This window comes from Dipodomys merriami, unplaced genomic scaffold, assembly GCF_024711535.1.
Source record: "Dipodomys merriami isolate MVZ:Mamm:240054 unplaced genomic scaffold, mDipMer1.0.p SCAF_59, whole genome shotgun sequence".
Lineage (NCBI taxonomy): Eukaryota > Metazoa > Chordata > Mammalia > Rodentia > Heteromyidae > Dipodomys > Dipodomys merriami.
In genome coordinates this window covers 7200214-7213682 of record NW_027206168.1, presented here as the reverse complement: position 1 = coordinate 7213682, position 13469 = coordinate 7200214, and the positions used below count along the sequence as shown (strand labels likewise).

Sequence of the window (13469 nt, the reverse complement as noted above, 5' to 3'; positions counted from 1 at the left end):
CCTATCCCAGCCCAATTTACCATCTCAACAAATGCCCTGGACACCTGCTCCATGCCCAGCCTCGTAACTTGTGAGGATTGAGATCCAGAAATGATGATATCCTGTGGCTTCTCCTTGAGGGGCTTCTTGTCTAAGGCACTTCTGAGTGGAGAAGCACTGCTAGCGGATGTGTGCAGTACACAAAGTGTGCAAAACACTATGGGCCGGAAAGTGTGGATCCACAATCCCCTCAGCTTCAAAGACCTTCCCAGGGAAATTTCCTGCTCCACTTACAGCTTTTTTGATGGTTAATTGGAAATAAAGAGTTTCACAGACTTTCTTGCCCAGGCTGGATTTGAACCACAATCCTCAGGTCTCAGCTTCCTGAGTAGCTAGGATTACCTAGCTCTAGCACTCCTGTTGATGATCTACTTGTCTGGACAGACACTGAGTCTGCACAACAGAGTGTGACTCTCACTGGTCTGAGGATCACAGCTTGAAGCCAGCTGGGGCAGGAAAGTCCATGAGACTCATCTCCAATTAACCAGCAAAAAGCCCTAAGGTGTGGCTCAAATGGCAGAGCATCAGCCTCAAGTGTGTGGCACCAGATGGGCTTGGAATGGTGGTGGGAGAGCTGGGCCTGGGAATTGGGCTGGAGGACCAGATGGGTGGGCAGGATTAAGTGAGGCTGGAGCTGGGAAGGGTGGGGCTGGGATGAGTGGGATTCCTAGAAAGGGGCCTGGGTTGCACATCCTGGCAACAGGCCTGACCTACCCACTGGCTGGCAAACGATTCCATCCTGGATGAGGGAGCATCGATGCAGAGGTGCTGAGGTCCTGTTGGCATTGGTGACCAGAAGCCTGAGTGGAAAACAGATGGTGGCAAAACCAGGCTGGCTGAGCGCTCCCTTCTCCTCCATGCCTGCCCAAGCACAGGCCCATTCCAGAACCTTTATGACCAGCTACAACAAAGGCCCAGAAAAGAGAGACACAAGCTGTTCCCCTAACACAAGCCTGCAGATGCTATATTGTAGGGAAGGCCTTTTCTCAATCTCCATTTCCACACAAGATGGTGAAATGCAGCCCTTTTTTGCCTGCCACCCACCCTGATAAAGCGGGGGTGGGGAAACGTCTTCTGGTGACCACCAGCAGCAGTGTCGGTTTGTTTGGAAGGAGATCTGAGGCTCAGCTTGTGAGAGTGAACCAAGTTCAGGGTCTTCGTGCTGTTGGGGGCAGGAAGTAATGGAAGACTTTATAAAGGAGAAGCCAAACTCAGTATGTGTTTCTGAAAGGTCATGATGTGGCTTTCGTGGATTAGGGGACAAGCTAGAGAACAAGCTAGTGAGGAAGAGAAACAAGGTGTTGTTCCCATTTCACCAATTCCTATCACAGTACTTTACTTTTTTTTTTTTTTTTTTTTGCCATTCCTGGGGCTTGAACTCAGGACCTGGGCACTGTCTCTGAGCTCCTCCTCCTCCTCCCCCTCCTCCTCCTCCTCCTCCTCCTCCTCCTCCTCCTCCTCCTTCCTCCTCCTCCTCCTCCTCCTTCCTCCTCCTTCCTCTTCCTCCTCCTCCTCTTCTTCTTCTTCTTCTTCTTCTTCTTCTTCTTCTTCTTCTTCTTCTTCTTCTTCTTCTTCTTCTTCTTCTTCTTCTTTTTTTAATGCTCAAGCCACAGTGCCACTTCTGGCTTTTTTCTGTTTATGTGGCGCTGAGGAATTGAACCCAGGGCTTCACACATGCTAGGTATGCACTCTACCACTAATCCACATTCCCAGCCCCATGTTACATGTTTTAAATGATGAAATAGATTTATATGTTTGCATGGTTGACAGACTAATAGGTCCATACTTACAAGTCCCTAATTATAATAATAACTGCCCAACTCCAACTGCTGACCTCACATTGTGTTGATTTCTGCCCTTTGGCACAGCTCTTGTCAACGTCACCTGTGTCCCACATGGTCAAACCCAGTGGACCCCTTTCTGCCCTCATCTTCTTCAGCCTCTCAGCAGCCTGGGACATGAGTGGCCATCTTCTCCTTCACATTTTCCTCCTAGTTTTCCTCACCTATTTGTCTTCTTCAAACTCCCTGCTGGCACATTTGCTGTATGACTGCTGAATATCATCCAGGCTCTAGAGTTTAGTCCTTTCTAGCTGGCATGTTCTCCCAAGTGATCCCTTCCCATGCCAGGATTTCAATCTACCTCACCCTCTGTGTGAGTCCTGACTGCAATCCTCAAGTGGAGACCAGGAAGACGGCTGAGATCCCTTGTTAATCCAGATGTTCTGCCACTTATGTAGGATGGGTCATTGGGCCTGCTGCCATCTATGGCTTTAGGAAGCAAAATAGTGGCCCCTGAGATGTCGTCCTCATGTGAATATTTTACCTTTGATGGCACCAGAGACTTAATAGATAGGATTAAATTAAAACTCCAGATGGGGCTGGGAATGTGGCTTAGTGGTAGAGTGCTTGCCTGGCATGCACAAAGCCCTGGGTTCGATTTCTCAGTACCACATACACAAAAAAGGCCAGAAGTGGCACTGTGGCTCAAGTAGTAGAGTGCTATCCTTGAGCAAAAGAATCTCAGGGAGGGACTGGGAAGGTGGCTCAGTGGTAGAGTGATAGCCTTGAGTAAAAGAAGCTCAGGGACAGTGCTCAGGCACTGAGTCCAAGCACCAGGACTGGCAAAAAGATTTTTTTTTTAATTAAAAGTAAAGCTCAGGGGCTGGGAAGATGGCCCAGTGGTAGAGTGCTTGCATCCCATGCATGAAGCCCTGGGTTCGATTCCTCAGCACCACATAAGCAGAAAAAGCCAGAAGTGGAGCTGTGGCTCAAGTGGTAGAGCGCTATCCTTGAGCTGAAGAGCTGAGGGACAGTGCCCAGGCCCAGAGTTCAGGCCCCACGACGGGACCCAAAAACAAATTTAAAAATCTCAGGGACAGTGTCCAGACCCTGAGTTCAAGCCCATGGACTGGCAAAAAAAAAAGTCTTGAGATGGGGAAGAAGTCTGGATTATCTGGGTGGACCTATACAACCAGTAGGCCCTTTTCTTTTTGTCCCTTTTTTTCTCTCTTTTTCAGTTTTTTCTTCCCTCTGTCCCTTTCTCTTTCTCGTTCTCTTTCTCTTTTTTAATTTCTTGATGTCCTGGGGATTAGGCCTTACACTTGCTAAGGAAACCCTCTGCCATTTGAGCCAATCCCCAAGTCCTCCAAAGGTCCTTAAAAGAGGAAGACATGAGAACCAGAGTCAGAGAAGTATCTGAAACATGTGATGCTGCAGGCTTTAAAATGCTTCAGCCCCAAGACCTTCCTTGACCTAGGCCCATTGCTAGGCTGCTCCCTCCACATAGACCTCTCCCCTCCTACTCCCCCCAGTGTGGCTAATTCCTATTCCTGCACTCAACTGTGCCCTTCACCTAAATGCTTCCTCCAAACAGCCCTGCCTCACAACCCAGTTGTACTGCTTCACATCATCCTGTTTCACTCCCTTCTCAGAACTTGTTGCCACCTGATGATGTCTTCTATGTCATTTACTTGCTCATTATCTATCTCCCCCACTAATTAGCTCCACTTTATTCACCATGTAATTCCAGGCCTGGAACAGTGCCTGGACAGCACATAAGCTTGCATTTGTCACATGGCTTGAATGACAGCCTCACCAATGACAGGGGTTGATCTGCGACAGGCTTAGGCATAGAAGGCCAGGTGCTCCTGGGCTCCTAAATTAGGTCACCCTTCAGTATCCCCCGCCTCCTCCCCAGACTAAACCTCAGTGCAGTCTGCTGACCTGGCACCTTGTTCTCTGCTCCCCACAGCAGATAGGCTTAGCCAATTTCCCCCAGACCACGTTTCAGGCCAGGTACAGGCCTATAACAACTTCATTTCTCCTCTTGAGCCTTTGTCCAGGCTGCTTTCTCCACCTGTAGCACTTTGCGCTTCCTTCTCCTGCAGAAACACCACTCCACATACTACTCTTTTTTGGGGAGGAGGTCCGGTCGTGGGCCTCAAACTCTGGGCCTGGGCGCTGTCCCTCAGCTCTTCAGCTCAAGGCTAGCACTCTACCACTTGAGCCACAGCGCCACTTAGGGCTTTTTTTTTCTGCTTATGTGGTGCTGAGGAATCGAACCCAGGGCCTCATGCATGCAAGGCAAGCGCTCTACCACTGAGCCACCTTCCCAGCCCCTCCACATACTACTCTTTAGGAACCTTCCCAAGGCTTCCTTGACTCCTGCAAGCCCTCCAGGGTACCCTGACTACTGGAATCCCACCTTCATCCCAGCTTTTGTTCCCACTTGAGTTGTGAGCTTCCAAGAAAAAACCAGAGGGGCTGGGAAGGTGGCTCAGTGGTAGAGTGCTTGCCTTGCATGCCTAAGGCCCTGGGTTCGATTCCTCAGCACCACATAAGCAAAAAGAATAAAAGCCGGAAATGGCGCTGTGGCTCAAGTGGTAGAGCGCTAGCCTTGAGCTGAAGAGCTGAGGGACAGCGCCCAGGCCCAGAGTTCAGGCCCCACAACCGGACCCCAAAAAAGAAAGGAAGAAAGAAAGAAACAACCAGAGGCTATTATATTACCATTCATCATCATGAAATTCTGTGACCGGTGTCCAGTCTAAGCCACTGCTGCTTCCCACCCATTTTATTTCCTACCCAGTAGTCTCCAGGTTTGCTTAGTTATCCACTGATTGATTGATTGATTGATTGATTAATTGATTGATTGTGCCATTACTGAGCTTGAGCTCAGGGCCTTGACTCTGTCCCTCAAGGCTGCACTCTACCAGTTGAGTCACAGCTCCATTCCTGGCTTTTTGGTGATGGACTTTCTTCTCTGGATTATCTTCAAATCATGATCCTCAGATCTCAGCCTACTGAGTATTTAGAATTATAAGCATAAGCTACCTATGCCTGGCTTAACGGAGTTATTTATGAGCCAACTAAACACTGGCCCACCAGCTGTGACAGAGCCCCAGCCATCTGTCACCAGCCCTAAGGAATCTGTTCCATCTTGGACGAGTTGTATGGCTAGTACTTGTTGTTCATCCCTTGCCTTCTCCCAGTTCTAACTGTCCTTTTCTTCAGAGGCATTTCCTAATCTCTCTGAAAAGGCTTGCTTTATGTCCCCCCTCACCCCCTGGAGCAGTCACAGCCCAGTGCCAGTGCCATCAGCCTTAGTTTGGTGAGGGTGGGGTTGGAAGAATGGGGAAGAATGATGAAAGGAGTAAATCGATCAATATGGACTGTACTCATAAATTGTTATGCTGAATTAAAATTCTTTTGCATATTACTTAAAATATTCTTGTGTGCATCCTGTTATGGGGTTTGAGGTTGGGTTCTGGGTGCTGTCCCTGAGCTCTTTTACTTAAGATTAGCACTCTATCACTTTGAGCCACAGCTCTACTTCCAATTTTTGAGTGGTTAATTGGAGATAAGAGGCTCACGGGGACTATTCTTCCCAGGCTGGCTTCAAACTGTGATCCTCAGATCTCAGCCTGCTGAGTAGCTAGGATTATAGCTGTGAGCCACTGGCACCTGGCTAAAAATAATTTTAAAAAATAAATAATTTAAAAATAATTAATTTTTTAAAAATAAAATATTTTTTTTTTTTGATTTGGGAATGTGGCTTAGTGGTAGAGTGCTTGCCTAGCATGCATGAAGCCCTGGGTTGGATTCTTCAGCGCCACATATACAGAAAACCTGGAAGTGGTACTGTGCCTCAAGTGGTAGAGTGCTAACCTTGAGCACAGAGGCTCAGGAACAGTGCCCAGGCCCTGAGTTCAAGTCCCAGGAATGGGATATATATAATTTTTTTAAAGAAATAAAGTGAGAAAGTCAGGCCATACAGTGCTGTTCTTCACACCCTGTTTCTCTGTTCCTCTATCACTCAGGCCAGCCAACAAGTGCATTTCCTGTCCTGTACAGCAGGCCCTAGACTCAGGAACCCCCAAGTTCCACCACATCCTCCTTCCAGTGAGCCAAACTGCCTCATCAGTCACCAGGGGGGGGGGTGAGGGGGTTCTTGAGTCCCGCCAGTCTCCCACCCACTGACAGACTTCTAGCCCTCTGAACTACGCATTTCAAACACAAACACCTGGGCAATTTGGCCTCTAAAAAAGGGATGTTAAAGGCTGGCTGCCAGTGGTGCACAACTGTAAGTCTACTTGCTCAGGAGGCTGAGATCTGAGGATGGTGGTTCGAAGCCTGCCTGGGCAGGAAAGTCCCTGAGATTCTCATCTCCAGGTAATCATAGAAAAAGCAGGAAGTGGTTCTGGTGGTAGAGTGCTAGTCTTGATCAAAAGAAGCTCAAGGACAGTGCCTAAGCCCTGAGTTCAAGCTCTAGGACCAACACACACACATACTGTATGTTAAGGTCTGTGAGGCCTGGAGTTGGGGAAGGAACCTAGATTAATGGTAGAAGGAGCTGTGGCAGAAGATGGTCATAGATCACTGGCTAAAACTGCTCATGCCAGGTGCTGGTGGCTCATGTCTATAATTCTAGCTACTCAGAAGGCTGAGAGCTGAGGATCTAACCCAGGCAGAAAGTCTCCAGCCTTGAGCAAAAAAAAAAACTATGGGACACCACCCAAAGTCCCAGAACACACACACACACACACACACACACACACACACACACACACACACACACACACACACACACACATTGCTGGTGGAAGGAGCATGAGACTGCATCTTCAGGCAGCACAATGCAAGAGCACCTGATGCTGAGTGAGAGAAGCCAGAGAGAGCACATCTGGAATGTCTCCGACTGAGATTCCAGTCAGGCAGAGGGTCCTGCTGGTAGAGGTGTGCCTGGAAGCCTGGGGCTTCTTAGGGCATTCAGGAACATTCTGTGAACATTTACTAGGCACATTTAGGCTCAAAAGAATTGCTTTTTTCTTCTTTTTTTTCCAGTCATGTTAAGTGGGGTAAGCCAAGCTCAGAGAGACAAACAGCACATGTTTTCTCTCATAAGTGAAAGCTACATCTGAACTACAACTAGACACCATAATTTATACAGGACTCGGGGTACTCACACATAGATTAAAAGAGGATAGCCCTAGAGGAGGGATGCAAAGGCGTAACTCCTCTGAACATTCAAAATTCTATTTATCAAAACAAATTCCAGGAAATGGAAACATGGGTTTTTTGTTGTTATTGTCAGTAGTGGTGGTGTTTGTTTTTGCTTTGTTTTTTGTTGTTTGTTTTTAGAGGGGGCAAAGGGAGGAAGCAAAAAGGGAGGGAGGCAGTGTGAATAAATGCAGTCATGTTATTCAGTATACACTACACGGAAAATGAACTGTGTAACTTGTGGGCAGGGATAGGAAGGGCAAAATGAAGAAAGGAGTGACATCGTCCAAAGAAAGAAATGTACTCATTACCTGACCTGACTTATAACATGGTAACTCTTCTGTATAATACCTTGATAATAACAACAAAATTATATTGACTTTTTCAAAAACAACACAGTAAGTTCTAATTCTTTCTTTCTTTCTTTTCTTTTCTTTCTGCCTTTTTTTTTTTTTTTTTTTTTTTGTGCCAGTCATGGACTTAACTCAGAGTTCTGGTGTTGTCCCTGAGCTTTCTTGCTCAAAGCTAGTGCTCTACCACTTGAGCCATAAATCCATTTTTGGCTTTTGGTGATTAATTGGTGATAAAGATTTGACAGACTTTCCTGCCCAGGCTGGCTTCAAACTTTGATCCTCCGATCTCAGCCTCCTGAGTAGCTAGAATTACAGGCATGAGCCACTGATACCTGACTTTCCAACTCAGTTTTCAAAGCCCAAATCTTCCTGACAGTCTCACCACCCCTATAGCTTCCCTCCTACCTATGTCCTCCACCTTCCTCAGCCTCAGTCCCAGGACATGTTCTCAGAAACTTTTTACTCAGAGCAGCCTCCTGACCTTTTACCAAGCTGCTCTCTGCTTAGACTTTCCTCTATGAACCTTCTCTTGCTGCCTCCAGTCATTTCCTCAGGTCTTAATGTACATGGATGGTCTGTTCCCAGGCATCCCGTCTGTCCCCAACCACAGCTGCCATCATTCTTGTCCTTGTGTGATTTTTCTGTGTCCCTCATGAATCCAGGAGCTCCCCAAGGGTAGCAGTGTCTCTCCTAACCTTAATTAGCACTGAGCAGACGTTCCATACATACCTGCTGAATGGGTGCATGGATGAAAGAACTGACTGCCACTGACATCTCCTGATTGAACTCACAGAGCAAGCCCCAGCCCCAGCCCCTAGCCTTGCATGCTTCACTGTTCTTAGAATGGAGAATCTCAGGAGCACATGATGCCAGTATGGGTAGAGTCATCTCCAATACTGAAATTTAAGAAATTTTTGTTTGTTTGTTTTTTTGTTGGTTGTGGGGCTTAAACTCTGGGCTTGGGCACAGTCCCTCAGCTCTGCAGTTCAAGGCGAGCGCTCTACCACTTGAGCCACAGCACCACTTCCGGTTTTCTAGTGGTTTATTGGAGATAAGAATCTCACGGACTTTCCTGCCTGGGCTGGCTTTGAATGGCAATCCTCAGATCTCAGCTTCCTGAGTAGCTAGGATTACAAGGGTGAGCTACCGGTGCCTGGCTTAAGTAATTTTTAAGCCACTCACATCAATAGATACCTATTACTTTCCACTTTAATCCTGGTATTTTTGACTCCTTAGTTTAATAAGCAACAGAAGTCCACTATTGACAATTAAAACATAATATTGTAGCATGTAATTTACACTTTGTTTTCCCCATTGCCCCAGCTATATATATATAGTTTCTCACTGTTATAAACATCAACATTTTTACATGTCAGAGTTAGAGATGTAGCTCTGAGAATGTGCTTAGAATTCTCAAGACTGTGAATTTAATTCTCAGCACCCACCTCAAAAACAAATCGATAGCTAGGTGCTAGTAACTCACGCCTGTCATCCTAGCTACTCAGGAGGCTGAGATCTGAGGATCATGGTTCAAGGTCAGCCTGGACAGGAAAATCTATGAGACTCATCTCAAATTAGCCACCAGAAAATTGGAGGTGGTGCTGTGGCTCAAAGTAGTAGAGTGTTAGCCTTGAGCAAAAAAAGCTCAAGGACAGTGCCCAGGCCTTGTGTTCAAGCTTCATGACGGACAAAAAAAGTATTTTCTTGCTGGATGCTTGTTGGTAATGCCAGAAATCCTAGGTGCTCAAGAAGCTGAGATCTGAGGATAACAGTTCAAAGCCAGCCTTGGTAGGAAAGTCTGTGAGACATATCTCCAATTAACCATCAGAAAACCAGAGGTAGAACTGTGGATTCAAGTGGTAAAGTGCTAGCCCTGAGCACCAAAGATCAGGGACAGCACCCAGGCCCTCAGTTCAAGCCCCAGTACCAGCACAATTTTTTTTTTTGGGTCCAGTCGTGGGGCCTGAACTCTGGGCCTGGGCACTGTCCCTCAGCTCTTCAGCTCAAGCCACTTCCGGCTTTTTTCTTTTTGCTTATGTGGTGCTGAGGAATCGAACCCAGGGCCTCAGGCATGCAAGGCAAGCGCTCTACCACTGAGCCACCTTCCCAGCCCACAATTTTTTTTCATTAGTGCTAGCACTTGAATTCAGAGCCTCTTGTCCTCAGTTGACTTTTTTTTTCTCTCTCTGAAGGCTGTCATTCTACCATTTGAGCCACCTTCACTTCCCGACCAATTTCTAGCTTTTTGGTGGTTGAGAGAAGAGTCTCATGGACTTTTCTGCCCAGGCTGGCTTCAAACAGCAATCTTCAGAGCTCAACCTCCTTAATAGGTAGTATTAAGGAATGTGCCACCGGTGCTTGGCAAAAAAAAACGGTGGTCCTAAGAGTTTCTCTAATGTAAGGGACATGACCTCTTTGTCAGCATCGTAAGCACCCTCAACTTTACCAGATATGGCAGTGCTGGGCTCCAAGGGGGGCTACCAAGCTCCCTCCCACACCGTCCTGTCTCACCACATCCTTCCCCATACAGCCTTGTCAGAATTGACATTTTTTGCTTCTCTAGTGGGTGGATACAGATGATGTTCTCAAAATATAAGGTAATATTTACTGAGCCTTCATTTGTCTAGAAATTATGTGATGGGCTTTATATATTCATTATCTTACATAGTCTTTGCAACAACCTTTCGAGGTAGGGAAATGGCAACTTCCATGGAGAGGAGAAGCCCTTGCTCCTGGTCCAGCTCCTTGACAAGGTGACCTTGGGACCACAGCAAGACTGTGTGGAACCAGTAGCAGAATGGCAGCGGCCTCAACCTCTGGCTCTTGGACTTCACATGTTCAGTCTGCATTTGAATTTTTTGGGGGGGTTCACTTTACAGATTTTCTACACTGAGCACATTAACATAATAAAGCTTTACTTTATGAACTTTACTTTTTTTATTTTTTGCCGGTTGTGGGGCCTGAACTCTGGGCCTAGATGCTGTCCCTCAGCTCTTCAGCTCAAGGATAGCACTCTACCACTTGAGCCACAGCTCCACTTCTGGCTTTTTCTGCTTATGTGGTGCTGAAGAATCGAACCCAGGGCTTCACACATGGGAGGCAATCACTCTACCACTGAGCCATCTTCCTAGCCCCTGAGCCTTAATTTTAATTAAAAAAAAAATCTTTTTTGCCAGTCCTGGTGCTTGGACTCAGGGCCTGAGCACTGTCCCTGAGTTTCTTGTACTCAAGGCTATCACTCTACCTCTTGAGCCACAGTGCCACTTGTGGCTTTTTCTGTGTATGTGGTACTTGAGGAATCGAGCCCAGGGCTTCATGCATGCTAGACAAGCACTCTACCACTAAGCCACATTCCCAGTCCTTATGATCTTTATTTTAAAATTGTTTTTAAGTTTCCCCTTCTCCCAGGGAGGGGAGAAGAAGAAGGCTGAGTGAATGAAGGATCAGGGACTCTGAGGACTTTCCAGAGGTCCCAGCCTCTCGACCTTTATCTCTCGGTCCAGGACACACTTCTGAAAATGAGAGGAGTTTTACCCAGGCTGTGTGTTGGAGTGTCTTGGCCTTTCCTGGGGTATATGTACCTCAGGTTTCCTGGAGATCCCCCTCCCCAATCCTTGCCTTCCTGCCTGCAGGCCCCAACTCACCATGTCTGGTTGGTGCTGGGATCTTGGTGCAGCAGGGAGCTGAGCACAAAAAGGCCTCCCTCTGGTGTGACCCAGGGCTGGGTTACATCCACATTGAAGGCCACAAGCATGTTCCAGCCTGTGGGCAAAAGAGGAACATTTAATGAAATAAACACTTTGCTGTGGCTGTAACTTGGCCTTTATTCCCAGAATTCCACCAGATCCTGTGGAGTCATTATCTCTGTTTTACAGGACAGAATTGTGAACCGCTCACCCCCAAGGAGTAGGAGTAGATGTGGGCCTATCTGATCCAGAGCCTCTGATCCTCCTTCTAAACCAAGCTGCATTGGCCCCAGAGCCTCCTCAGAAGACCTTCCATGTAGGCCACTTGATCATACTCTCTGCAAGCCTTTCTCCTGTCCCAGGAAGCAGATTCATCACTGAGTCCTGCACCAAAGTTAAGATAGACCATGAGCCCTCAAAGAGGGCTGTACCCCACTTCAGGTTACCCAATAGAAAACATATGTCCTCAGAAATACCTTCCCTAGAGTGCTTTCTCACCCTTTATTTATTTACAATCCATCAATGGAAGAAAGGATAAACTAATTGTGGATATTTTTTCACATAACAGAATGGGAAGTTACATGCCACTGTAGAAGAAACCTCAGAAGACCTTCATGCTGAGTAAGAAAAAAAGTACTAGATATATATCTACTGTATGGTTCCATTGCTCTAGAACTAGCAACATTCAACTATAGTAAAGCCAGAGTGGAAAAGTGAATAAGGATTTATTGGGAAGGGACAGGAAAGAACCTTCTAGAATGATGAAAATATGCTCTATATTGCCAGAAGTTTTGATTACAAAGTTTTATCTGCTTGTCAAAACATCCTAAATGGTACACTTCAAATTTGTGCATTTCTCTGTATGTACCTTTTACCTTAAGAAAGACTATAGCTGGGAATGATGGAGCATGTCTGAAATCCCAGCTCTCAGGAGGTAGAGCATTTCAAGTTCAATGTCAGCCTGGACTACACATCAAAACCTTATCTTGGGCTGGGAAGGTGGCTCAGTGGTAGAGCGCTTGCCTTGCATGCTCCAGGCCCTGCGTTTGATTCCTCAGCATCACATAAGCAAAAAGAAAAAAGCCAGAAGTGGCGCTGTGGCTCAAGTGGTAGAGCGCTAGCCTTGAGCTGAAGAGCTGAGGGACAGTGCCCAGGCCCAGAGTTCAGGCCCCACGACCGGACCCAAAAAAACAAAAAACAAACAAACAAACAAAAACTTATCTCATTTTTTTTTTTTTGGCAAGTCCTGGGGCTTGAACTCAGGGCCTGGGCACTGCCCCTGAGCTTCTTTTGCTCAAGGATAGCACTCTACCACTTGAGCCACAGCACCACTTCTGGCTTTTTTTTTCTGTTTAAGTGGTACTGAGGAATTGAACCCAGGGCTTCATGCATGCTAGGCAAGCACTCTACCACTAAGCCACATTCCCAGCCCCTTATCTCACTTTTAAAAAAGAACTATAAACAAAAATTATGAATTGCAGCTGCTATGTATATTGGGATATTTATGGATAAAGTGGATGGATGTCCGTAACTTCAAAATGTATCAAAGATGGCTGGAAGATGAACAGATTAAGATGTTAATATGCAAATGTTTTTAGAAGATCATCATGGGTGAGATAAGCCAAGAGCAAAGAGACAAACGGTACATGGTCTCCCTGATAAGTGGATGTTAAATCCAAAATGTTAGGTGATATGACAAAATTAACAGGACTTAAAAAACAAAGAACTTCCACTCATCTGGTCGAACCACTACTAAATATCCTCATGCTGCTGATCACCTGTATGGTGTATATGTGTACACCGTTATATTATAGACCATGATAGACAATTTGCTACAGGAAAGTTAGACTGTATTTGTGACTTTAACTGAGCATCACTATCCCACAATACTGTGAAATTTGGGAAATTATGTAATCACTTAATCACAATTAAAAAAAAAAAACCACCAGAAAACTGGAAGTGGTGCTATGGCTCAAGTGGTAGAGCATGAGCCTTGAGCTGAATTGCTAAGGGACAGCTCCCAGGCCTAGAGTTCAAGCCCCATGACTGACAAACAAACAAAAAAAAAAAGAAAAATGAAAAAGAAAAGAGAGATATCTTTCATGAAATTGTTTCTAACATATTTATAAGATTATTTCTTTTTTGCTTTCTATGTCCCTCCCCCATGGTATAACCTCTGCTTTCACTATATATGATGTTGGCATATGTGCAGGGGAAGGGAAAAAAACAAATCGTTAAAACAGGGATACAGGAGGACCCATTGCAATAATGAGATGTACAAGTCATTATGTCAAAAAACGAACTTTACAGCTTTGGTGGGGGGGGCAGGGAAAGGATGTGAAGGGATGGGAAGGGGAAACAAAGGAGGAGGCTACAATGTTTGATAAGAAATG

General features: G+C 46.1%; 1 protein-coding gene across 1 annotated transcript in view; it reads right to left on the bottom strand.

Moving 5' to 3' along the window:
- Positions 1 to 13469, bottom strand: part of Itgae (integrin subunit alpha E) — a 71339-nt gene that overhangs the window by 43829 nt on the left and 14041 nt on the right. The window contains exons 2-3 of the mRNA XM_070001758.1: positions 11035 to 11152; positions 754 to 839 (exon numbers count right to left, since the gene is read on the bottom strand). Of these exons, the coding sequence (XP_069857859.1) occupies positions 754 to 839; positions 11035 to 11152 (204 nt within the window). The remainder of the gene's footprint in view (positions 1 to 753; positions 840 to 11034; positions 11153 to 13469) is intronic.